Source organism: Bison bison, unplaced genomic scaffold, assembly GCF_000754665.1.
Source record: "Bison bison bison isolate TAMUID 2011002044 unplaced genomic scaffold, Bison_UMD1.0 scf7180017864241, whole genome shotgun sequence".
Taxonomy (NCBI): domain Eukaryota; kingdom Metazoa; phylum Chordata; class Mammalia; order Artiodactyla; family Bovidae; genus Bison; species Bison bison.
In genome coordinates this window covers 3520606-3548476 of record NW_011494813.1, presented here as the reverse complement: position 1 = coordinate 3548476, position 27871 = coordinate 3520606, and the positions used below count along the sequence as shown (strand labels likewise).

At 39.4% G+C, this 27871-nt stretch overlaps 2 protein-coding genes across 3 annotated transcripts in view; one reads left to right on the top strand and one right to left on the bottom strand.

Moving 5' to 3' along the window:
- Window positions 1-12237, bottom strand: part of LACTB2 (lactamase, beta 2) — a 30962-nt gene extending 18725 nt beyond the window's left edge. The window contains exons 1-3 of the mRNA XM_010846973.1: window positions 12028-12237; window positions 7582-7745; window positions 1588-1714 (exon numbers count right to left, since the gene is read on the bottom strand). Coding sequence (XP_010845275.1) covers window positions 1588-1714; window positions 7582-7745; window positions 12028-12149 — 413 coding nt within the window. The 5' untranslated portion in view covers window positions 12150-12237. The remainder of the gene's footprint in view (window positions 1-1587; window positions 1715-7581; window positions 7746-12027) is intronic.
- A 177-nt stretch (window positions 12238-12414) lies between these two features.
- XKR9 (XK, Kell blood group complex subunit-related family, member 9) overlaps window positions 12415-27871 on the top strand; it is a 29753-nt gene continuing 14296 nt past the window's right edge. Inside the window, exon 1 of one of the 2 annotated variants that reach the window (XM_010846972.1) lies at window positions 12415-12668. Coding sequence is in view for 1 of the 2 variants with exons in the window: in XM_010846971.1 (XP_010845273.1) it covers window positions 21866-22137 (272 nt within the window). In the remaining variant the exon portion in view is untranslated. Of the gene's footprint in view, window positions 12669-21865; window positions 22138-27871 lie in introns of those variants that run through there. The other variant, XM_010846971.1, reaches the window with a different exon arrangement.

Here is a 27871-nt window from a genome sequence, read left to right as displayed (position 1 = left end):
CTATATGAGATGATGGACGTTGGCTGAACCATAATACATGTAAATCAAACCACCATGGAAAAAATAGTGTGTATCATATCTTACAAACAATTCTATGAATAATCACAATAAAATGCATTTATGAACAGACTGTGGTTTTTTTCTTTTAATTGAGAAAGACTCATTTGGAAAACCATTCTTTTCAGAGTCTGCAAATTGCCTTTTCTGTCGACGTGCTTGCCTCCTTCGCCACCTGCTGGGTTGAGGGAGGTGAGCATGGCGACCTTGAAAGCAAGGACTGAGGGTAATGGAATCACAAGATGGAAGGAGCTTGAAACCTCACTTGCAGGAGGGCTCCTCACTGATCACTACCCACTTTTGGACTTTCTGTGACTGAGAAGTAAACTTCTTCCATGTTTTAGCCATTACCCATTTCTGGATTGGTGGACCACAGCAACTAGAATTAACTAATATTAATTAGTGAAGCTAAGGAGTTGATTACCTGAGGTACTTACGTACAAAAAAGCTTAAATTTAATATGTGCTATGACAAAACAATAAAGGTTATAGGAAAGTTAGGGGAAGGAGCAACGAATTTTGCCCAGAAAGGGTTCTTAAACTAAGTAATGGGTAGATTAGGTTTGAAGAATGAACAGATAAGAATCTGTCAGGGAGACAAGTTGAAGAGAAGGGGCGATGCCTGGTACAGGAGATGGTACGAGCCAAGGCACGAATGCACAGAATGTCCTTGTAACTGTGCCTATGAGGGCAGTGATGAGAGTGAAGACCAGGAACCTGTGGGGCCAGACTGTGACACATCAGGGGAACAAACATTATCTTGTGTGCAGGGAGCGCTATTCCATGTTCCAGGTGACACAGGCTATGAAGGGTTAGATTAGGAAGATAGGAAGACTGAGTAAGAGGTAGTGGTTATACACATGGTGAAAAAGAGGCTGCACTGCCAAGTATTTCTGAGGTTAAAAACTAACCCGATTAAATGTAGCAGGCGAGGGTGGGGAGGGGAGAAGGAGGAACGATAAGAGTGAAGAGGAGTCAGCTTCTATCTTAGCAAAAAAAAAATTTCTATAAAGTACTAAGAAAAGTAACGATTTTGAAGTCGGAAAGCAAGTACAGTTTGTGGGGAAGAGAAAACCAGAATTAGTTCAGCTTTAAAGTTGAATCTGAAATACCCTTTCAAATCCCTCAGACAGGTCTCAGGAGAGATGAGTCTGGCCTGAAATGTGTTTACTTTAGGGATGGGTCAGCCTTTGGAAGTGAGAGCATGAGAGAGCCCTGAATTTACCTAATGGGAAGATCCCTAAATCACCCTAGCAGGAAGCTACTCCATTTTTTAAAATTTAAATTTGATTTACTTAAAAAGGTCCTCAATTAATTCAAATAAACAATTTTAGAAAGGTAGATTGAGTGAAAAGTCTTTTCCTCTGCTTATCAAGCAACCAGGGAAACCAATGTCAGCACATCTTCTGTATCCTTCCTGAGGTATCTTCACTCAGACAAGCAAATGTGATGAAATCTCCCTTCTCCCGCTTTTGTAACACATAGGCGTAGATCCCCACCCTGCTTCCCCAGCTCAAGGACGATGACTTACCTTAGTGTGGCACCTTCAGTCTTAATTATATCTCCATCTTTCACATAAACATACTGTTGCTCTCCGTTGCCTATAATTTCTTCTCTCTCAGGATTCCGTGGGAGTTTTTTAACACAATAGGTAGTGTCTAGTCACAAAACATGTAAAATATATGAAGTCACATTTTAAGTGATAATTCAGCCTTTTACAAGACCAACTTCCATAGAGCCACAAACACTTGAGTAAATTAACAGTAAGAGGCAACAGAAATTGGGATGAATTATAGCAGCATACCTCTGAGATGGTAACTATTTTTTCCCACTTTAACAAAGAGATTTTTATTCTATCATACCCTTTCAGATCTACATAAAAGCCTTTGTGTTTTTCTAGTCACTCTTATTTTTATAAAAAATTTGGAAATAGCACTTCACAGTCTCAGCTAGCTTTGAGATCAAGATGGGTACTGAATATTGTATAGCACCAGGAACTCTACTCAAAGCTCTGTAATAATCTATAGGGGAAAGAATCTGAAAAAGAATAGATATGTGTGTGTATATATATATATATTTATGTCTGTCTATCTATCTATAAGATCACCTATCTATCTATCTATAAGATCCCCTGGAGAAGGAAATGGCAACCCACTCCAGTATTCTTGCCTGAGGAATCCCATGGACAGTGGAGCCTGGGAAGGTGGGGGGGGGCGGCTACAGTCCATTGGGTTACAAAGAGTGGGACACGAATGCATGCATAAGTGAATTACTCTGCTGTACACCTGAGACTAACACAACATTGTAAATCAACTATACTCTGATATAAAATAAAAATTTAAAAGAAAATGGGTGTTTAAGGACCAGCAGTACAGAACCCAGGAACTTTTTTCTATCTAAGTGTCTGCTGCTGCTAAGTCACTTCAGTTGTGTCCAACTCGTGCAACCCCACAGACGGCAGCCCACCAGGCTCCTCTGTCCACAGGATTCTCTAGGCAAGAATACTGGAGTGGGTTGCTATTTCCTTCTCTAATTTAAGTGCCTAACAAAGTAAAAGAGATATGGCATCATGGCAGAACTTAATATAATACAGGTAACAATAACCTCCATGTCAAATGGAGGATCACACAGGGAACTTGGCAACAGTATTAATATTTTCCTGGGTTAGATGCTGAACATAAGGTTCCTTCTGTGAATGCTGAAAGGAAGCCCCAAACTCAGGGCTGAGATATGAAAACATTAAAATCAATGTAAACCATAGTACCCTCCCTGACACAAAGACAATTAATTACTTAACCAATCAACACCTGAGTGGGCAATCATATAACCAGTATATCACGTATAGTGAATACAAGCACCATGATCCCAAAGTGCTTAAAAACTGTCATAGTTGGGGAAATAAAACACAAACAGGCAATAGAGGACTACACTCAGGCCTATTTCATGGATATACTAAATGGACAATGCAGCTAATAAAAGCAACAAGTGTTTACAGAAAGGAGCGACAGTTAGGAACGGGTTCATAGACACGATAGAACTTGAGGTGTGACTTACAGGATGAGCAGGATGGGAAAAGGTTCAGAGAAAGACTTATGGGGAATGGTGCTAGTAAAGGCATAGAAACAAGGATGAGCTCTGTGCATGTGACAAACGTGACGCTGCCTACTTGTCTAAAGCAAAACAATGGCTGGGAAATGTGGAGGGAAAGTGGGGTAAGTGAGACGAGCTCAGATCATGGAGGGCCTTAAAGTGCCCTTCACAGAACAGAAGGATTTAAACTTCACTGTATGTGGCTATGGAGAAGGCAACGGCAACCCACTCCAGTACTCCTGCCTGGAAAATCCCATGGATGGAGGAGCCTGGTAGGCTGTAGTCCATGGGGTCGCTAAGAGTCGGGCACGACTGAGCGGTTTCACTTTCACTTTTCACTTTCATGAACTGGAGAAGGAAATGGCAACCCACTTCAGTGTCCTTGCCTGGAGAATCCCAGGAAGAGAGGAGCCTGGTGGGCTGCCGTCTATGGGGTCCCACAGAGTGGGACGCAACTGAAGCGACTTAGCAGCAGCAGCAGCAGCAGCAGCAGCAGTATGTGGCTACTGTACACTCTTTAGTAAGAAAATGAAATAGTGTTAACAGGTAGATGAGTATGATGGCTGCAGGTGGGGAGACTGCAGGGGGAGAGATCACAAAGACGGGGGTGAGGGGGGTGACTGCAATAAACCCGCTGAAAGATAACATCAGGGCTAGGGTGGTATCAGTGGAAATACGGAAGGAGAAAAAAACATTCTGAGGAAAACTGACAAAGGATAGAAATCTGGCTGGTAGGGAGGAAACAGAAATACCACAAATATAATAAAAAGAAAATAAAACAACAGCAACTAGACCTTCCCTCTTCTCAGCTCCAAACTCCATTACTTTGCATCTTAAGAGGCAGAGGCAAAAAATAGTATGTCATGCTGGGAACTGACATTACACAATAAGGCTGTCTTCATTCTAGAGTGAGATAGAAAGGCTTTTTTGTTTTTATTTTGTAATCTACACAATTTTGCCTTTCAGTGAAGCAGTGGAGATAGTTTATCTCTAGTTATGAGATCTTTGGCAGACGACCCCTCCAAAAAACTCACAACTATCTCAAAATTACAAAACAAATGTCATATGATAAAATAAGTCTGTATCATAACGTGCAAATTTGAAAACACATATCCTATTCACAACAGCAAACTATACAGGCAAGATGAAGACAGGCATGATGAAAGCAACCATGTTATTGAGATGGAATTCACATATTATAAACTCGACCCTTTTGAAATGTGCAACTCACTATTGTTGTTAGGTTTGTTTGTTTGTTTTAAAGTATATTCAAAGAACTATACAGCGTAAGCACTATAAAATTTTAGAACGTTTTCAAATCCTTGTACTTGATGGTATTCACTCCTTATTCTTTCCTTCTCCCTGCTCTTGGCAACAACTTATCTACTTTCTGTCTCCATCATATAATTATTTAAACAGGAGGAAACCCTCAGTCATTTGTTAAGGTTTATGGATTATAACAACATTGTTGATGCTAATTATTTAAGCTGATACAAACATGTGATGTTGCTCATGTATAATACTTTCTAATAAAAACACATTCTAATTGAAAAGCAGGAAGCAACTGTTTGACTCCTAAGACTTGGATGTTAAACACATGGCAAAGGCCCAACTTCAGCTGCAAAATAATAATTATCAGATAACAAAATATATTTCATAAGATTTACCCCAAACCAAACCAAAACACTCAGACAGCCCGAGGCCATCTAGTTCTCATGTCTGGTAATATTCTGGTTCCCTGTAAGCCACTAGGAGTTCCCAAATCACATACTGATTGTATTTTACATTTTGTAAGCAGTCTGCTTAAGAGGCAGTCTTCCCTGGTGGCTCAGATGGTAAAGAATCTGCCAAGAATGTGAGAGACCCAGGTTTGATCCCTGGGTTGGGAACATCTCCTGGGGTAGGGCATGGCAACCCACTCCAATATTCTTGCCTGGAGAATCCCCATGGACAGAGGAGCCTGGAGGGCTGCAGTCCATGGGGTCATAAAGAGTCGGGCACGACTCAGCGATTAACTTATCTTCCCACAAAAATCTTATAAATGGCATTCATAATTTTGGTGTGTCCTGTTAGAAACATAGGTTGCTGGCACTGTAAAGTAGCTGAAAATTTTCTGCCATGCTAACAGCTAAAATTATAAAAAATTTAAACTATTAAAATATAGAACAAAAAAACTGAAGTGGAACAAAAATGATAGTGATTAACAATTGAAAGAATGAAGAAATATATGGAACTTTGGGGAGGAGACCCTGAAAGTTACCTCTGAACAATTTTAGTGCTAAGCAACTCAAGGTCTGCATGTAGCTGGTCTAGTTTCCACAGAGTTCAGAATGAAACACAAGCCACGTCTCAAACAAGCTCTAAAGTTTTTGTGGCTATAAAGCTGTGTCAAATTTCTCCTTTTAAATCAACATAATAGTTAATTTATTAAATAAATATTATTTTGTAGGGAACTCAAACCTATTTTCATGTTTAATTTGAAGAAAGTGGGTCAGATGGCCATCAATAGGTGAATGGATACACATAGATGGTGGTATATCCCTACCATGAGTTACCATTTGGCAATAAGAAAGGGACAGACTACTGACGCATGAAGCACAGGTGAATCTCAGAAACAAGATGTGGTGTGAGAGAAGACAGACAAAGAGTGGTTCTGTATTCTTCCATCATAGGAAACTTCAACACATACACAAAACTAACCTATGGCGAAACGAAGCAGATGTGTGGCTGTTGAGGGTGGAGGGGGAGTCACTGCAAACGGCCTTTGGCAGATCTTTTTGAGGTGTTGGGAGAATGATCTTGATTGGAGTGGTCACATCAATGTTTGCCAAACTATACACTTCAAATGGGTCCATTTTATGTATGTGAATTCAAGCTCAATAAAGCTGACTCATGAAGGAGAAAAAGGGGGCCATATGTATTTTAATTCATCACCCTGACCCTCACGTTAAAAGAACTGACCAGAGGTAATTAAGGGTCCTCAGTATAGTTTTTTATTTTTTATTTTATTTTTTTTTTTAGAATCTTTCCTGTTCTTTCAACATTGTTATAAAACTCAGTAGTCTAATATAAAATTCAGCAACCCAGCAGTTGACTTTAATTTACTCAATAGCTTTAAATCCCAGTAATATAATTTACTCCCTTTTATAGGTGGGATGATGACAGAGGATAGATCTGTGCGAGAAATCTTGGGTTTGAGCCACTAGAGTATTTTAAAGATCATTTCAGGCATTTGCCACTTTGTTTCCTATAGTTTTTTAATTTGCAAAATTTAACGACGGACAGGAGAAAGAAAGGCGAGAACAGGTCTGACTAAGAAAGAATAATTTCCTGCAGTGGATAGTCCCCTTGGATTGGAAGAAAGGAAGTGAGCAGGTAAGACGGTCAGGTTAGACAGGTTTTCACAATTGGCATCCTGGTGATATTGGTGCTGGGCCTGAGAATATCTTGGTGTCCCAATTAGTCTCGATGCCTAAAAAGATAGTAATACAAACACTACTAGTTGAATGCTACATGCATCCCTTGTGTGAATGAACTTTCTCAACTTCCTTGTCTTTCCAGTGCCTTGGACAGGCCAAGCACAGTCCTGTTCCAGTATCTCTGGCCCTGCAATGCCCTCAGCCAGGTAAGCCCTGCTCTCAGACACTGTACGGCTCACTGCCTCTCCCTCCACCCTGGATATCTCTGCCACTGCCCCCCTCTGCTTTACCCTTTCTCCCCCTGCTTTCATGTCGTCGCTTTACTTTTCTTTGTAGTACCTGTCACCATCTGATCTATGATTCATTTACCATTTACCTTCCCTGTGAGAATAAAGCTCCATGTTTTGTTCACTGCTAGGTTCCTTGTGTCAAGAATAGTACCTGCATATAGCAGTCACTCCAGTGTTTGGTAAAGGAATGGATGGATGGATGAAACTATGCGTGTGATGGTGGGATGAGGGAATGAGAAAGATGGTAAAGCGTCAGTACTTAAGAGGTTTCAAGGACAGAGAATTACCAATATGACACTCCTTCCCCAGTAGTTCAGTTTATCATGGTGATTGCCTTATGCTCTGGAAGACATATGGGTAAGAACACACCCACCTCACAGTACTCAGGCCATGTGATTGGCACAGTGCCGGGCACATAGTAAACATTCAACAGTAGCTGCTTGGTATTTAATCTGAAATAGTAAGTGTCACACAAACTAAAACTGACCTTTGTTACCGGGCAATGGGGAAAAATACCAGGTAAAAGAGATCAGAGGTAGAAAATAGGACTTTTCTTTCCTTCTTTGTTAAAACTGGGGCTAGTTTTCAAGTTACAGTAGTTTCTGAAAGTACCATTTAATTATGCAGTATTCAGTAAATGCTAGCTTACTTAGCTCTGTTAACTGAATTAAATGATCCTGAAAACACAGTTTTCTTCAATGAGCTTAATAAATATTTTCTGTTTACCATTATTGATGCTTTTACAAATATCTCCTATGCCTCCAGTATGATCACGGTGCCAATGGGTCACTATGATTTCCTGGATGGCTGTGTTAAATTCCGTCAGAGCCTGCTTTAAACAGCTGATATATTCTGGGATTGATGGTTCTCCAGTGTCGATGAGGATCCTCCTGAAAATTAAATGGAAGATAATCACACAATCAGAATACATAGTATCAATATATTTCTCACGCAGATAATTTACAGTATGTGTAAGAAACTGCATAAATTGCCTTGCTTCCAAAGTGCTTGAAAACCAGATGCACATAAGCTTAACTATAATCATCTCATCTTAAGATTCTTTGAAAAAACTTAAAGCTAAATGTGAGTCTCAACAAGGAATAATAGCAATGATATTGAACACTTACATAGCATTTAAAAGAAATAAAAATAAGGCACAGTTCTAAGGATCTTACATGTTTTTACAAATGTATTCCTTGTAACAAACTCTGAAGGTAGGCTTTTCATTATTATATCCAGAAATTAAGTAACTGGCCCAAGGTTGCTGCTGCTGCTGCTGCTAAGTCGCTTCAGTCGTGTCCGACTCTGTGCGACCCCATAGACGGCAGCCCACCAGGCCCCGCCGTCCCTGGGATTCTCCAGGCAAGAACACTGGAGTGGGTTGCCATTTCCTTCTCCAATGCATGAAAGTGAAAAGTGAAAGTGAAGTCGCTCAGTCGTGTCCGACTCTTAGCAACCCCATGGACTGAAGCCCACCAGGCTCCTCTGTCCATGGCATTTTCTAGGCAAAAGTACTGGAGTGGGGTGCCATTGCCTTCTCTGTAATCAAGACTAAGTTGTATTAACACTTTACAAACAGGACCTCATTTTATTAAGCATCCTGCAAGGAAAAAAGGAAGTTTCACTTTTCACCTACATATAACAACGTCTCTTGAAATGTCACTTTGAAGTTCCTCCCACCAAGGACTAGGGCCTGTTTCCCTCATCCTTTGAGTATGGATGTACACTGGGTTTTCCTATGCCAATGGACTGACATGAAAGTGATTGTAAGCCTTCGCCTCTAGGTCTTTACATACTTTCTCTCATTCCACTGGAACCCTGCAATTAGCCAGTGAATACATTAGGCTAGCCTGCTGCAGGATAAGTGACCAAAACACAAAAATAAAAACCATAACACTACTTTGGCTACATGGGGAAGAACGGATTGAATAGGGACAAAAGTCGATGCAGACAGGCCAGTGAGAGACTATTTTAAGAGCCTAAGCAAGAGTTGTACTGGCTTGGACAGGTTAACAGCAGTGGAAATGTTGAGATCTTTATAATGGCTTGGATATGTGTGTGCAGGAAGCAGAGAAAAGTGGTCAAGGAGGGTATTTAAGTACTTAACTTGATTATATATGGGGATGGTTCTGTTTACCAAAATTCAGACAACTGGAGGAAGACAGGTAGTTTCGAGTGGCTTTGAGGTATCCAATTAGAGATATAAAAAAGCAGTTGGGTACCCTTGTCTGAAGATGAAACCTGGATTTGTCTACAGTGGAGCTATAAATTCGGGAATTATTAATGAATACAACAGGTGGAGCCTAGGAAGTAGTCAAAATCCCCTGGGTAGAGAATACAACAATGAGAACAGAAGAAACAGTAGGACTGTCTTCTGAGGAACTCAAAAGCTTAAAATATCTGGTAAAGACAATGATTCTATAAAGGAGATTGCTAGAGAGTAGAATAGCTAGAGAGGTGAGAGCAAACCAGGAGAAGGCCATGTCAATAAATCAGGGAGTGGTCCACAGCATCAAAAGATACTGAAGTTCAAATAAGATGGGAATCGTAAAATGCCACTGGGTTTAGTGATACAGGAGCCACCAGTGATCTTAGTGGAATAGATGGATCTCATTTATCAGGATCACCTGGACCCAATTACTATTCATTTCTAGCCACCTAACATCTACTTTATACAGCAGAGCAGCAGCACCTGCACATTAACTTATCATAACTCAGCTGCATGGGCTCAACATCATCTCTCTCGCTGTCATCTGTGAGTGATGCCACTGGCCATTCATAGTAGTCTAAGTAGTGGACATCAAAGACGGTGAATCTGTTCTTCTCTCAATCGGCTTCAGGTTCCTCACGTCTTTGAGCACCAGCACTTTGCCACACTGAATGTGATTCCAGTGTTTAAAGATACAGTATGGATTTTTCATACAACATTGTCCCCAACGCCCGCCAACTTCTTCATCTGGTTTTCAAACAGAACCAGCCATCTGTTTCATTGCTGGAGGAAAAACAGGCTGTGCTGAACTTTTTGAGAGACAGTACACTGATCTCCTATGTTGTGTTTTCCTGAGAGACTTCCCAGGATAATTTTGACTATATGCAATTTTCATCTTAGGTACTGACTTTAGAACTCATTTAAGATGACACACTGAAAAGCTAAGAGCATACCTATGGACTGACTTCCTGGGGTGAGTGAGTCTAAGCCAACCCCGACTCTATGCTAGATATCAGGTAATTTTTTTTTCTGCTTAATTTTCTGTTTGCCTAGACCCTGGAGGTAGCTTAAAGCTCTGACTCTGCGTCGTTTATCCTGGACTCAACTTTTTGCTTTCTGCTAGATGGTCAATACTTCCAGATTCTCCAAGCTGCTGCTTCTAAAATTGTGATTTACCAGAAAAAGGCATGGAGAAGGCAATGGCAACCCACTCCAGTACTCTTGCCTGGAAAATCCCATGGATGGAAGAGGCTGGTGGACTGCAGTCCATGAGGTCGCTAAGAGTCAGACAGGACTGAGCGACTTCACTTTCACTTTTCACTTTCATGCACTGGAGAAGGAAATGGCAACCCACTCCAGTGTTCCTGCCTGGAGAATCCCAGGGATGGTGGAGCCTGGTGGGCTGCTGTCTATGGGGTTGCACAGAGTCGGACACGACTGAGGCGACTCAGCAGCAGCAGAAAAAGGCAAATACAATGGATACTTCAAATGAAAACCCAATAAACTATACTTATTAAATAAACTGGTAATCAACTATATTTTACTAATTGTAACACATCTAGTTCATGGCAAATAGATAGGGAAACAATGTAAACAGTGAGAGACTTTATTTTTTGGGGCTCCAAAATCACTGCAGATGGTGACTGCAGCCATGAAATTAAAAGACATTTGCTCCTTGGAAGAAAGCTATGACCAACCGAGACAGCACATTAAAAAGCAGAAACATTACTTTGCCAACAAAGGTCTGTCTAGTCAAACCTATGGTTTTTTCCGTAGTCATGTAAGGATGTGAGAGTTGGACCATGAAGGAAGCTGAGCACCAAAGAATTGATGCTTTCAACTGTGGTGTTAGAGAAGACTCTTGAGAGTCCCTTTGACAGCAAGGCAATCAAATCAGTCAATCCTAACGGAAATCGATCCTGAATACTCATTGGAACGACTGATGCTGAAGCTCCAATACTTTGGCTACCTGATGCAAAGAACAGACTCATTGGAAAAGACCCTGACGTTGGGAAAGATTGAAGGCGGGAGGAGAAGGGAACAACAGAGGATGAGATGGTTGGATGGGATCACTGACATGATGGACATGAGTTGGTGATGGACAGGGAAGCCTGGCGTGCTGCAGTCCATGGGGTCACAAAGAGTCGGCCACGACTGAGTGACTAAATTTAACTGATGAACACGTCCAGACTGAATAATTAAATTCTGCGCTCAAGGTAAACTATACCTTATATTCAATTTTTATTATCTACAGTAAGGACTACACAAAGATTGCTCAATGCACTTACTGTGCACTAAATGACATGTCACCGTTTCTGCATGAGACGACTAAAACAGAATGCGTCTGAACAAGATAAAAATCTTGGAAATACAGACAGGTTATTCCATTCGCAGAATAATTTAAAATAGTTAAAAATATTTAAAATAAGGCCACACAACAGTAACAAGAAACAAAGTTAGCTCTTGTTTCCCCAAGCTAGCTAGCTTTTTCCCAGACTCGAGCAATTTGAAGCAAGGAAATTCTGCTGTCCGCTATCGAGTTAAGAAAAAGGCCTCAATACAACCACTTGCTTTTGCGAACGGAAGTCAAACTCAGGGCCAAACACCAGTCAAAGTCAGGTGAGGAAAGTAAACGGGTTCTTGGATTCTTAACTCCAAGCGATCCTAGTGTCTCAACAGCTTAAACAACCTCACTCTGGCTTTCAAAATCAAAGTAAATTGGGTCTCGAAAACAGGAAACATACTCATTTTTCCTTAGCCATTTGTAAGTTAAGACAGTTGACTACCCCGGGAGGAAGTGATTTAGGGGAGGGGGTGTCCGAATCGGGGTGGGCTGGGGCAGGACCCCACGGTGCAGGCTGCGGGCGCACAGCTTGTCCGCCCGCCGCGAGCAGTCCCCACAGCCCCAATCCGTGCGTCCCGCAGGCCGGTATGTATGATGGCGAGGGTGGAGAAACATTTACCTGGGGCCGGTCCCCACCAGGTAGGTGTTGGTGCCCTGCAGGGTCATGGGACCCGGGTTACAGCCCAGGACGCGAATCACCCGACTGGACAGCCGTTCTATGCGCTGCAAGGTGGCAGCCATCTCTTCGTCTGCCGCTCGCCGCCACAGAGCAGGCGAGACCGCCCAAGCGCGGAACCAGCAACAAGGCCGGGGGCGGGGCCGGCGGTCACCTGACGCCGCGCGAGTGGAGTGGGGCGTGGACCCGTAGCTGTGCCGGGGGCGGGGACAGAGATCACGTGGTGCAGCACGAGCGAAGTGGGCGGGCCGGGGAAATCAGTCCCGGTGCCGTGGGCGGTGCCGGAGATCACGTGTTGAAGCGCGAGCCCAGCGGGTGGGGAGTCGGTGAAGTGCGGTGAGGCGGGGCCAGCGGCACGTGACTCTGGCGGAGTTTCGTGGGCGGCAGTGCGAGGTTGTTCGCTGGCACGAGGCGCGCGGCGGCCTGAGGCGAGACTGGACTCCGGCCCTTGCGTGCTGCCGCCTGTCACAGAGCCTGGTGGTTTCGCAGGAGTTTGCTTTCAGGCAGGCTAGTTTGTTCGGCTGCGAAAGACACATTTTAACCCGGGAAGTCTTGTGATGGAGCAAGGGGCAGGCAGGTTTCCGGTTAGTTACAGAGCACGGAATCCCGGGAAGGGTAGCTCGTCGGGTTTTCAGGCGAGGGTGGGGGTGGGTGTGTGAGGAGGAACTGGTTTATCTTTTATAATAAATAGCAATAAGGGAGGTTTATTTAGCACTTACTGCTGTACCGAGTGCGTTTTCCAAACGTTCAGTTCAGTCGCTCAGTCGTGTCTGACTCGTCGCGACCCCAAGAATCGCAGCACGCCAGGCCTCCCTGTCCATCACCAACTCCCGGAGTTCACCCAAACTCAAGTCCATCGAGTCGGTGATGCCATCCAGCCATCTCTTCCTCTGTCGTCCCCTTCTCCTGCCCCCAACTCCTCCCAGCGTTATGGTCTTTCCCAGTGAGTCAACTCTTTGCATGAGGTGGCCAAAGTATTGGAGTTTCAGCTTCAGCATCAGTCCTTCCAGTGAACACCCAGGACTGATCTCCTTGCAGTCCAAGGGACTCTCAAGAGTCTTCTCCAACACCACAGTTCAAAAGCATCAATTCTTTGGTGCTCAGCTTTCTTCACAGTCGAACTCTCACATCCATACATGACCACTGAAAAAATCATAGCCTTGACTACTATCTCATTTAATCTTCACAATGTGAAGAAGGCAATATTTTTATGTCCATTTTACAGACGCAAAATGGAGGTTTGGAGACATGCCCCAACCTTGTACTGACACCCCACGCACCCCCTGCAGTGGGGTGCTCTGCTCCCTTTTGTGCCACTTGCAGTACCCCACCAACCCCAAGACTAGGGGGGAACGCGAGCGTGTGTGTTGGGGTTGTGCTCTTGGTGGGAGGTTGTGTGCAAGACATAAAGGACTTCTTTTTCTTTGTAAGGGTCCTTTTCTAATCTGCTGAGCAGTTAACCACCCCAGTGTTAACTAACCCTCCCCATATTAAAAAAAAAATCCAGTTACTGTTTTCCTAAAAGGGAGTGCACAGATCTCATGATCAGTTTCATTCCCTTCTGGGCCATGAAATTAAAAGACGCTTACTCCTTGGAAGGAAAGTTATGACCAACCTAGATAGCATATTGAAAAGCAGAGACATTACTTTGCCAACAAAGGTCCGTCTAGTCCAGGCTATGGTTTTTCCAGTGGTCATGTATGGATGTGAGAGTTGGACTGTGAAGAAAGCTGAGCGCTGAAGAATTGATGCTTTTGAACTGTGGTTTTGGAGAAGACTCTTGAGAGCCCCTTGGACTGCAAGGAGATCCAACCAGTCCATTCTGAAGGAAATCAGCTCTGGGATTTCTTTGGAGGGAATGATGCTGAAGCTGAAACTCCAGTACTTTGGCCACCTGATGTGAAGAGTTGACTCATTGGAAAAGACTCTGATGCTGGGAGGGATTGGGGGCAGGAGGAGAAGGGGACGACAGAGGATGAGATGGCTGGATGGCATCACTGACTCGATGGACTCCGGGAGTTGGTGATGGACAGGGAGACCTGGCGTGCTGCAATTCATGTGGTTGCAAAGAGTTGGACACGACTGAGCGACTGAACTGAACTGAAAAGATGTGAAACACGTGTGATATCCTAGCCCATGCCTTTTTCAAAAGAAATGATAAATTGACACATTAGATGCTAGTGGTTCTAAAATTTAGGCATTTTTAAAGGTAATTGTTTATTTTTAATTGGAGGATAATTGCTTTACAATATTATGTTGGTTTCTGCCATACATTAACATGAATGCCCCATAGGTACATACATGCCTCCTCCCTCTTGAATCCCCCTCCTACCCTATCCCACCCCTCTAGGTTGTAGGGCATGCATTTTAACATCCTTTTTGGCAGGTGTTTCTGGAGAAAGGACTGTTGCTCTGTATGCAGTACAAATCAAAAGTTTAATATTCCAGATTTCTTGAAAACACACCTGGAATGTGTGGCAAATTTCTTTCCCTGTGTCTTTGAGATGTACTTTTAATAGCAAAATGTTTCAAAAACCTTCATTGAAACAATCATGTGAATTATCCCCTTTGCAATGGGAAGGCAAGCAACAAGTCCTTTAAAGACTGCTTGGAATAATCATCAAAATTCCCTATATCAAGTATTTTCAACTCAACAATATTTATTTGTCTGTTATCAGTAGCTCTTCCAGCAAGAAGCTGGCTTCCCATTTTAAAACCTCTCTCCTGGAAAGTCAGCAAACCTTTGAGAAGAGAGTGGAACTATTTTCGTGGGCAGCTCCACTTTCTTATTCCTTAACTTTATTTTTTTCTCATGAACTAGAATTTCCCTTGTTCCTTCCGTCTCATTTAGTTCCTTGCCAGGGTCTTCATTTGGTAGATGAACAAATGGGGCCAACAAATAATTTAAAAGTGACTTGAGTCATAGAAGAAGACGTTAGACACTAGTAGAAGAGCAGAACAGAGTGTAGGTGATGAACTTGGTTTAGAGGAGTTTAAGTTGAGGTCATTGTGGGATATCCCCATAAAGAAATCCACAAATAGTTAGATGTATGGCTTGAGCTAGGAAGAAAGAGGCTGCAGATTCAAAACTGAGTCTTTGTGAATATCAATGTAACTTGAAGTTTTAAGTTCCCAAGAAAGAAGACCAATGACTTTTACATTCTGTTCAGTTACAGTTACAATAATTGATCAGCTACCTCTAACATGTATTGTTGTTGATGTGTGGGAATGTATGTAAAATGAATACGATAGCTTTATAGAGGCTTATAACTAAAAAGGAGATGTACATGATAATATTTTAAAGCATATTCAGGTGAATCCTATAGAAGTATAGTGAAAGTGATGAGATTGCTAGAAGGAAGGAGAGAAATTAGGATAATTTGAGAAAGCTTAACAGTAGTGGATGTTAGCTGATTTTTAAAGGATTGATATGACTTTTATCAGGTAGCTGGAGGAAGAAGGGCTTTCTGGACTGTAAATAACCTTGAGCAAAGGCTTGGAAATAAGAACTGTAATGTTTATTTTGGTAATAGAAACCAACGATCATATGTTCTTGGGGCATAGGGTTTGAGAAGGTATAAAATTTGAAAAATTAGGTAGGTAGGGCTCCATTGGAGAAGGCAATGGCACCCCACTCCAGTACTCTTGCCTGGAAAATCCCATGGATGGAGGAGCCTGGAAGGCTACAGTCCATGGGGTCGCTAAGAGTCGGACACGACTGAGCGACTTCACTTTCACTTTTCACTTTCATGCACTGGAGAAGGAAATGGCAACCCACTCCAGTGTTCTTGCCTTGAGAATCCCAGGGACGGGGGAGCCTGGTGGGCTGCCATCTATGGGGTCACACAGAGTCGGACACTACTGACGTGACTTAGCAGCAGCAGCAGCAGTAGCAGCAGCAGGGCTCCATTAATAATATGTTGTAAATTCTTTATTAGATCATTTCAAATTCAGGAATCTCTCCCTTTCAAACATAAATTGTCCCCTTAGATATGCTGTGAGGCAAATCATATTGTTTTAAAAAATTAATTGATAATATAGTAAAAACTTGTAAACTCATCAGCCTTAAAAGGAACCATGTAATTCCTTCCCCCAAGGTGATAGTTTAAAAAAAAAGGATGTACTATGATCACAATGATACAGACTCTTATCACTGGATTAGAATATCGCACATATGACTAACAGGTGATTTCAGTTTCATTTTGGTTTGGATCTTAAAGGTTTGCTACTGCTGCTGCTGCTAAGTTGCTTCAGTCGTGTCCGACTCTGTGCGACCCCATAGACGGCAGCCTACCAGGCTCCGGCATCCCTGGGATTCTCCAGGCAAGAATACTTAAAGGTTTATACACTCCTTAATAATGCTTATTTTCCATGAGGAAGAAAAAAAAAAATTCCCAGGATGAAGATTTTCCAGAAGGAACTTTGAATTAAAGAAGGCTTTTTATATATGACAAGTAAGTCTATATATTATGTGTATTAAATTTGATTGACAAGTGAACATTTGCTAGTTTGTACTTCAGGTATCTTCTTTATTGCAAATAGAGGAAGAGAGCTGTACAGTGGGCAAAGTTTATGTATTTTGGCTGGCAGCCAGATAGTCACACAGGTGGGTTGACCTCTGAATGAGAAACTGGATTGAAACACCTATTGGGTCAGTCAGTGTTCCGAATTCTCTAAGTGAAGTGAAATTTTGTAGATTGGCATTATTTCTGATAAGGTGGTATTGGAACAGTGATCAGTTGTAGGGATAAAGATGAAGATCCTTCATACAAGTTATCTGACTATGTGGTTATTGAAGGAAGTGCAGGCCCTTTTTTATGAGAGCTGCTATATTTATTAAGTACTTTGCTGTGTAGTTGTCTTTCCAGTTGGCATTATGTTCTGCTTCACTAAATTGGGAATTTAAAAGTTGCCAGATCAGATTAGTTTATTGAGTCTGATATTCTGCCAATAATGCAATTTCTAAGTTTCTTAGAAATTATTTTTTCCCATATTGTAAATCTTGATTCAAAATGGCTAGAGTTTTCCTTTTCCATGCCAGGTAAAGTAAGCTATCTTTGTGGGAGAGTGTTTAAGAATTGTGCACAAGGAGGTCTACCTCGTTTTATTGCACTTTACTTTATTACAATTCTCAGATATTGTGGTTTTTATAAATTGAACGTTTTGGCAACCTGCATGGAGCCAGTCTACCAGTGCCATTTTCCCAACAGCATTTCATCTCTTTGTGTTACTGTGTTAGAGTTTGGTAATTCTCACAGTGCTTCAAACTTTTTTTTTTTTTATTATTGTTATGTCTGTCATGGTGATCAGTGATCTTTTACAACTGCAAAAGGATTTTGTCTCGCTGAAGGCTGAGATTATGGTTAGAAGTTTTTTAGCAATGAAGAATTTTAAAATTTAAGTATATACAGTTTTTAGACATAATTGCACACTTAATAGACTACAGTATAGCTTAAACATAACTTTTGTATGCACAGGGAAACCAAAAACTTTGTGTGACTCACTTCATTGTGATATTTGCTATATTGTGGCAGTCTGGAACTAAATTCATAGTGTCTCCAAGGCATGCCTGTACATTAAAATTAGTTTACTCATTAGAGATAACTCACACAAATACCAACATCTCTAAGCCTCAGTTTATGATCTATAAAGTGGGGCCAATGATAATCTTACATAAATTTGTGAGAATTAAATAAAGTTTGTAAAACATTTCATACATAGTAAATACTCAGCGTCTATCAGAATACTATCTATTCTTCTACTATGGGCTTCCCTAGTGGCTCAGACGGTAAAACATCTGTCTGCAATGCAGGAGACCTGGGTTTGACCCCTGGGTTGGGAAGATCCTCTGGAGAAGGAAATGGCAGCCCACTTCAGTATTCTTGCCTGGAAAATCCCATGGACCCGGAGCCTGGTAGGCTACTGTCCATGGGGTCGCAAAGAGTCAGAGATGACTGAGCGACTTCACTTTCACTCTTTGTATTCTTCTACTCTATATGGAAATTTTTTTTTTTCCTTGATAGAAAGCTTAGGAAATTGCATTTTTTTAGATGATGTTAAACAGGACTTGGATACACATTAAACACATCCAATATAATCATGTTAAAAAATCTGTCAACATTTTAGGGAATTTTGTTCCACATACTAAAAATCTAGTGCATTAGACTTCTGAACTCGCTGTTCCTTCCACCTGGCAAGCTTTTTCATATGATAGCAATATGGCTAATTTCTTTACTCAGATGCCATCTTCTTAGTGAGGGCTGCTCTGACCATTCTAATTAAAATTACAACCTGTGATGCCCCTGCCTCTACTCCAACTCCTGATTTCCTTTAACATGCTCTGTTCTTTCTGTAGCACTTATCACCTTCTAATATGATGTCTAATTTTACTTATTTTTATTATTTGATTATCTTTCTGTGCTAGGATGTAAGTTCCACAATGGCAGGGATTTTTGTTTCTTTTACACATGATATATCTCAAGAGCTTAAAATAGCACATGATAGGTTTAAGTAAATATTTAATTAAACAGAACTTTTTGATGAAATCTCATCCTGCTAAACTCCATGCTTAAAGTGACATGACATCTTTCATTTAAGATAAGAAACCCGCTGCAGGGAAGTTCATGCCCTATTAGATTAGAAATACTCAGACTTAAAAAAATTTTTTTCCATCCTGTTGGCCACAATATTCTTGGTAAGAAAAGTAGCAATAATGAGTGTTTTCTTTTACTGTAAGAACAGTGAACTATCTTTTAATATTATTCTGAAAACTTTTAAAGAAAATACTTACAAGTGCTAAAATGACAGGAACACTGCTAAGTATTAGATTGTGTGTGTTTTTTTAAATAACATCTTCCCCTCCTAATTTTTAAAGTAATAAATATTCTTTATAGAATATATAGGGTATTAGTCTACTCAGGCTGCCTTAACAGAATCCAACAGATTGGTGGATTAAACAATAGAAATTAATTTTTCCCATAGTCTGGAGACTGGAAGTCCAACATTGAGGTGCCAGCAGGGTTGGTTTCTGTTGAGGCCTCTTTCTTTGGCTTGCAGATGGCTCTTTTCTTGCTGTGTCGTTTCTCATAAGGACACCACTCCTATTGGGTTAGGGACCCATCCTTGTGACTTCTTTTAACCTTATTCCCTCCATAAAGGCCTGTCTCTAGGAACAGTCACTTTGAAGGTTAGTAAGTCAACGTAAACAGTGGAAACAGTGTCAGATTTTATTTTTTTGGGCTCCAAAATCACTGCAGATGGTGACTGCGGCCATGAAATTAAAAGACGCTTACTCCTTGGAAGGAAAGTTATGACCAACCTAGATAGCATATTCAAAGGCAGAGACATTACTTTGCCAACAAGGTCCGTCTAGTCAAGGCTTTGGTTTTCCCTGTGGTCATGTATGGATGTGAGAGTTGGACTGTGAAGAAGGCTGAGCGCTGAAGAATTGATGGTTTTGAACTGTGGTGTTGGAGAAGACTCTTGAGAGTTCCTTGGACTGCAAGGAGATCCAACCAGTCCATTCTGAAGGAGATCAGCTCTGGGATTTCTTTGGAAGGAATGATGCTAAAGCTGAAACTCCAGTACTTTGGCCACCTCGTGAGAAGAGTTGATTCATTGGAAAAGACTCTGATGCCAGGAGGGATTGGGGGCAGGAGGAGAAGAGGACAACAGAGGATGAGATGGCTGGATGGCATCACTGACTTGATGGACGTGAGTCTAAGTGAACTCCGGGAGTTGGTGATGGACAGGGAGGTCTGGCGTGCTGTGATTCATGGGGTCGAAAAGAGTCGCACACGACTGAGTGACTGAACTGAACTGAACTGAAGTCAACGTATGAATTTTGAGGGGAAACTGTTCAGCTCGTAAATATAGAAAAGAATGAAGAATAAATCATCTGTAATGCCATTAATTCCCCAGATAAAACTACTGTTAACATTTTTCCTATTTCTCTAGTCCTATTTCCTTTACATTTTCAAAGCTTTGAGATTATAGCAGTATTTTTTTCCACTTAACATTCTTTAAAGTGAAGTCAAAGACTGCAAACTCATATGCTTACAGGTATCAGGCAGACAGGCAAAGTAATAATGATAACTAACAGTTATTAAGCCCTAATTGTACCAAGTACTTTTCTAGAGGCTTGTATGTGTTATATATATAGTACCTTTCTTAACCTTAACAACAACCCTCTGAGATATATACCATTATTATCTCCATATTTCAAATGAAGAAAATAAGGGATAGGGAGGTAAAAAGAATATATTTAAGGATACACAGCTATTAGATAGCTGCATGGGCACTGAGACCTCACTGTTGAAATGACTGAAGTGGGGTGACTGGGTACTGTGGTGAAATTGAGAGAGCCTTTGCCATCTAGGGTGGGTACTCACTGCTCATGAAGAAATGATAGTCTACTGTAGCAGATCTTTGAGTTCTTTGATAGCAGTGAAAACTCTGGATTTTTATATGAAATCTTGGCAATTCGTTAGTACAATTAAAGAAATCCCTGTTGAGTTGAACAGATGTCATCTGCAGATTGCATTCATGTTTATAAAATAGGCTTCATAATAGTAATATCTACCTTCTAAGTTTGATGTAAGAATTATATGAGGACGTTTTATTTGTAACATACAGGTCAATGCCTGGCATGTAGTAACTGTTATTAATATTTTCTCCAGTCATCAAAATTCTTTATCATTTACTATTGTTTTTGTTTTAAGAAATTATAAAACACATTAGTGCATATCTGTTGTAAAAAACTCAACCAATATGAAAGAATATTTAAAAGATTGAAATTGCATTTGCTTCCCACTCAACTCCTTTCCCCTCTCCATGTATATTAAGAAAGCATATACTGCAACATGCTATATTTATCCTTCTGGTACTTGCTTCTTTCATTTAATATGTCTTGGAGACCTTCTGAAATCAGTTTATATGAAGCTACTTCATTCTTTTTAAAGGTTGCATGGTATATTCTTTAGTGTGAAGGTACCATAATTTATTGAATTAGATTTCTAAATTGTCATTTGGGTTTTCAATTTTTGCTGTTTTAAAAAAGGTTCTGCAAAGAGCATATACCTTTGTGCATGTTTGTAAATATTTCCCTAGGCTTGATTCTTAGAGGAATTACTGTATCAAAGCACATTAAGAATTTTCACAACTGTTGGATCTTTGTTAAATATACTTTTAGTAGCTTTGTAATATTCTACTTTATGAATCTACCATTATTTAATTCTTCTTGTTGACACAGTTAGATTATTTCCATTTTTTTGTCACTATATATAGTCCTTTAGTAAATATATTTGTGAGTAGGTTATGTTTTTTTAAAAGAAAATAGTCTGAGAGGAAGTTGTCAACTATTAAGTATATTTCTAACACTTTACTTTCACAAAGTTACATATTGTAAGAAATGTATTTAGTAGTAATATATTATTTTTAGAAAAAGTAGAGCTTTGATAAAGTCGTGGCCTAGGATTTTTAATGTTAGAATCGAGATTTTTGGAATTTTTTATGTTTTATTTTAGGTGTTGTCATCTGTAATGAAGATCACTGTGAAACAAGATTGAGTAAAGCCTAGTAACAACTGGACTAGAGGTTTAGAAGAGAAAGTTAAAATTAGTCACTTTGGTTTTAGTGTTCCAATTTCATAATGTATATTCTTTAAAATATTTAGGGAGTGGAAATTAAAATTCAGTGCTACACCAAAGAGTGCACTAATATTTGTTTTTTTCTTTTTGTATGAGAGGAGGAGGTAAATAACCAAGAGATACAGTGATTCATAATGAAATATACTAAGTTCAATTTTATGATGTCAGTCCTTGGCATTATGATCTATGTTACTGATTTAATTGTGGACATCTGGGTGTCTGTCAGATTTTTTCATGAAAGACAGTATGTTTTTGGTGTTTTAACAGTAAGTTTTATGCTCTTTGGAACACTTGTGGTCCAGTGTTTTAGTTATTCTTGGTTCAAGGCTGATTTAAAAGAAGCAGGCCAAGAAAGCCATCATTGTTTTCTTCTACTTCATTGCTTGCAAGGAGGAGTTTTTACAAGGTGAGCATATACTTTTGATCTTTAATACTGTTATTCTCTGATTCAGACAGAGGCTACTTTCTGTATCTGGTTAGTGAAATGTACAAAGTTTCTCTATTTGCATGTAGGACAAAGGTTACTTGCTTCTCACTAGCAATGCTTGCATGAGTCATTGTACTGTCAGAATTTTCCAGGTTCATTAATAGAATGTTTTAATTTACCTAATTAAGTTGCTTTTTCTAATATATTATTACATTTTTATGAGAAAGAAAAAGACTCATTTCTATGTCTTGTGAATCTTTTCTCCTCTATTTTATATTTTAAAACTGATTATGTAAATACAGCCTATCACTTGCAACTCTGATAGAAAGCACTTTTTTAAGTAACTTGTACTATTGATTTAATGAGATGAAATTTTTACTGCAGTAGTGCAGTAGCCATGTGGTTAGCTAGGTACAGAATCACTCAGAACTAAAAACAAACTTAAAAATCATGTTGTTTAAAACCTATTTTATGGTTAAAGAAAGTAGAATCTAAATGAGCCCTGAGAATTCTATGATTATCCATATATCTAATTTCATATGACCTTTTCTTTCATTATATTAAGAGATATAATTCTCTTCAAAGCAATATATATATTAAAGGTAAGGAGAAGAATTAAAGACAAATATTAAGAGGATAATGTACTATTTTGTTACAGTTAGGTTTTGAATTTGAGCTATTTTAATAGTCATCTTTCCTGAGAAAGATTTTAGTGATAGTAGAATTCTAGGTAAATAGTTATTTTCTCTCTGTATGTTATGTTCTCTCATCTTTTTGTTTCCATTGTCATTATTGAGTTGTTAGATATCAGTCTTGCTGTTGTTCTTTACAACGGTTTTGTTTTCTTTCCCCTCTGGTTGCTCTTATGATTTTTCTCCTTATATTTGGGTTTCTACAGTTTATGATATATCCGTGTGAAGAATTTATTTTTAATTCTTTCACTTGGGATTTGCTTGCTGTCTTGATTCTGTGAATTATTAGCTTCCATGAGTTCTGCACAATTCTCAGCCATTATCTTTTCTAACATTTTCTTTACTGTATTTCTGTCTCTTTTCCTTCTGGACTCCAAACAAATTTAAGATAGATTTTCTTGCTATATCCAACATGACTGTTACTGTTAGATTATTTATCTGAGATCTTTCTTGTTTCCTAAGATAAGTCTGTATTGCTATAAACTTCCCTCATAGAACAGCTTTTGCTGTGTCCCATAGATTTAGTATCATTGTGTTTTCATATTCGTCTCCATATATTTTTTGATTTCCTCTTTGATTTTGTCAGTGACCCATTGATTGTCTAGTAGCATATTATTTTTGTTTTGTATGCATTCTTGTAGTTGATTTCTAGTTTTATTCCATTGTGGTCAGAAAAGATGCTTGATATAATTTCAATACTCTTAAATTCATTGAGACTTGTTTTGTGGCTTGTCGTGTGATCTATCCTGGAGACTGTTCGATGTGCACTTGAAAACAGTGTGTATCTTGCTGCTTTTGGATGGAATGGTCAATATATGTAATCTATTAAGTCCATCTGGTTTAATGTCATTTAAAACCAGTGTTTTATTACTGATTTTCTGTCTGGATCTTACATCTCTCCCCCGATGTAAATGGGTGTTGAGGTCTACTATGTCAGTTTCTCTCTTTATGTCTGTTAATATTTGCTTTATGTGTTTAGGTGCTCCTATGTTGTGTATATATATATTTGCAATTGTTATCTTCTTCTTTGATTGATCCCCTTATCATTATGTAAGTCTTTTTTGTCTCTTGTTACATACAGTCTTTGTTTTAAGGTCTGTCTTGCCTGATATAAGTATTACTACCTCAGCTTTCTTCTTATTTCCATTTGCATGTAATACTGTTTCCTATACTTTCTCTTTCAGTCTATATGTCTTTAGCTCTGAAGTAGGTAGCATATACAGGTCTTGTTTTTGTGTCCATTCAGCTACTCTGTGTCTTTTGACTGGAGCATTCAGTCAATTTACATTGAAAGTAATTATTGTTAGATAATGTCTTATTGCCATTTTGTTAACTGTTTTGCAGTTCTTTTTCGTTTTCTTCTTTTGCTCTCTCCCTTTGTGATTTGAGGACTGTCTTTAGTATTATGATTTGGTTTCTTTCCCTTCTTTTGTGATTCTATTATAGATATTTATTTTGTTATTACCATGTGAAAGTGAAGTTGCTCAGTCCAGTCCAACTCTTTGCGACCCCATGGACTGTAGCCCACCAGGCTTCTCTGTCCATGGGATTTTCCTGGCAAAAGTACTACAGTGGGTTGCCATTTCCTTCTCCAGGGGATCTTCCTAACCCAGGGATCGAACCCCAGTCTCCTGCATTGCAGGCAGATGCTTTTACTGCCTGAGCCACCAGGGAAGTCAACAATCTGTTTATTATACTGATATGTAATTATTTTAAGTTGATGATGTTTTAAGTTCTAACAGTTTGTAACAACCATGCACTTTTGCTTCCCATCACCCATATTTACTGTTTTTGATTTCATATTTTAGATCTTTTTGTTTTGTGTGTTCCTTAGATACTTATTATAGATATAGATGATTTTATTCCTTTTGTCTTTTAACCTTCCTATTAGCTTTATGAGTGGTTGATTTACTACCTCTACTGTATATTTGCCTTTACCAGTGAGATTCTTCCTTTCATAATTTTCATATTTCTCGTGGTGGTCTCTTCTGCTTAGAGAAACTTCCTTAACATTTTTTATAAAGCTGGCCTACTGGTTCTAAACTCTTGCTTTTGCTTGTCTGTAAAATTTTATATCTCTCCTTCAAATCTGAATGATACCCTTGCTGAGTAGAGTATTCTTGCTTATAGGTTTTTTTCCTTTCATTACTTTGACTATATGCTGCCTTCTGGTCTGTAGAATTTCTATCAAAAAGGCAGCTGATAGTTTTACGGGAATTCCCTTGTACATGAAATGGAGATTCTACGTTCTTACTGATTTTTATGCTTAGTAATTAGAGATGTTGGAATAAGTAGATAGTCATTTGGAAAAAATAAGTAAACTATAAGTGGACCTTCACACAAAGGTCATACTTAGCTTATGCTCTAGCATGGTATGTGATCTTGAAAAGAGTTTAGCCTGTTCTGTAATGAAGGTGAAATCTTTAGAAATATATTGGTAGAAACATAGAGATGGGTACAATATTGGGAGAGTTTTAAAATGTTGCAGTTTATGTCTTCAGTTTCTCAGTCTTTGATATGACAGGACATGGGCACTAACTCCTCCTAATCAGAAGAAAATCTGAAAGCATAAACTGGAAGAATTTTGTTTCCAGAGAGACACTAAGCACCACCCACCTGCAACCCCCAACACCAAACCCAAACCACAAGGACAAGAAAACAGATTTTTTTTTCCCATTTGCCATTTAAATGAATAGACCACAGATTGTAGAAATTGACTAGAATGGAAATAAGAGGAAGTAATAACCAGTGTATGCAACATAAGAACAGTAAAAGTTTTGATTCAGTTTAGAGTTGGGATAATTTAAGGTTGCATATTATAGACTATACAGCTAGGTAAAATACCAGACACCAGGATAAATTTTAAATGACTCAAATATTTAACACAAGAAATGTACTATTAGAAAACATAGGAAAATTCCTTTATAGCCTTGAAATGGAGAGCCTTTTTAACCATAACTCAAAATCCCCAACCTATAAAAATTATAGATTTGACAATAAAAATTGCACACAATAAATAAAAACAAAAAATCCCAACAAATAAAAGCAAAGCAAAAAGGAAAACAGTTTTCATAGGGGAAAATATTTGTAATTTTTAATAGAAAAAGACCTATTCTTTTAATATTTAATGAGCTTCTGAAGTCAAAGATAAAAAGGTCATCCTCGCAGTTGAAAAATGGGGAAAAGAATGAGGATATTTTAGAGAAGAGGAAATGCAAATGGCTCTTAAGTTGTCTGAAGGATACTATACCTCATTCATAATTTAAAAACTGCCAATTAAAACTTCACTGAGATACTTTACCTACCAGATTGGTGAAAATCCAAGTGATAATACACTCTCGTGGTAAGGTATGGGAAAACAGGTATTCTCATACTTTGTTGATGGGAGTATGGATTGATGCAATCCATACCAGTTCATAAACAGTTTGAGCATATTTCAGGTGCACATACCTTTAGGCCAGAGGTTCCTTTTCTGGGTTTATCATACCTGCATACATGTAAAATGACATATGCATAGCTTTTCAGTTGTAATATTGTTTATAACAGCAAAATACTGGAAACAATTGAAGGTCTGTTGATAGAGTTTATAGTATATCTATGCAATGTCATACTACAATAACTATTACAAAGAATGATAAAGTACTTTATATACTGAAATGGCAAGATCTCCAGGATGTACTTTTAAGTGAAAAGACAGGGTACAGACAACAGGTATGATATAATACAGTCTATTTTTAAAAGGTGATGAAAAGGCATATTTACATGTGTTTGTATATGCATAAAAAAACTCTTCACGATGAAAAAAAGATCTTCACAATCAAGATAATCACGATGGTGTGATCACTCACCTAGAGCCAGATGTCCTGGAATGTGAAGTCAAGTGGGCCTTAGAAAGCATCACTAATAACAAAACTAGTGGAGGTAATGGGATTCCAGTTGAGTTATTTCAAATCCTGAAAGATGATGTTGTGAAAGTGCTGCACTCAATATGCCAGCAAATCTGGAAAACTCAGCAGTGGCCACAAGACTGGAAAAGGTCAGTTTTCATTCCAATCCCAAAGGAAGGCAATGCCAAAGAATGCTCAAACTACCGCACAATTGCACTCATCTCACATGCTAGTAAAGTAATGCTCAAAATTCTCCAAGCCAGGCTTCAGAAATACGTGAACTGTGAACTTCCAGATGTTCAAGCTGGTTTTCGAAAAGGCAGAGGAACCAGAGAGCAAATTGCCAACATCTGCTGGATCATGGAAAAAGCAAGAGAGTTCCAGAAAAACATCTATTTCTGCTTTATTGACTATGCTAAAGCTTTTGACTGTGTGGATCACAATAAACTGGAAAATTCTGAAAGAGATGGGAATACCAGGCCACCTCACCTGCCTCTTGAGAAACCTATATGCAGGTCAGGAGGCAACAGTTAGAACTGGACATGGAACAACAGACTGGTTCCAAATAGGAAAAGGAGTATGTCAAGGCTGTATATTGTCACCCTGATTATTTAAAACTTATAAGCAGAGTATATCATGAGAAATGCTGGGCTGGAAGAAGCACAAGCTGGAATCAAGATTGCCGGGAGAAATATCAATAACCTCAGATATGCAGATGACACCACCCTTATGGCAGAAAGTGAAGAGGAACTCAAAAGCCTCTTGATGAAAGTGAAAGAGGAGAGTGAAAAAGTTGGCTTAAAACTCAATATTCAGAAAACGAAGATCATGGTGTCTGGTCCCATTACTTCATGGGAAATAGATGGGCAAACGGTGTAAACAGTGTCAGGCTTTGTCTTTTTGGGCTCCAAAATCACTGCAGATGGTGACTGCAGCCATGAAATTAAAAGACGCTTACTCCTTGGAAGGAAAGTTATGACCAACCTAGATAGCGTATTCAAAAGCAGAGACATTACTTTGCCAACAAAGGTCTGTCTAGTCAAGGCTATGGTTTTTCCAGTAGTCATGTATGAATGTGAGAGTTGGACTGTGAAGAAAGCTGAGCACCGAAGAATTGATGCTTTTGAACTGTGG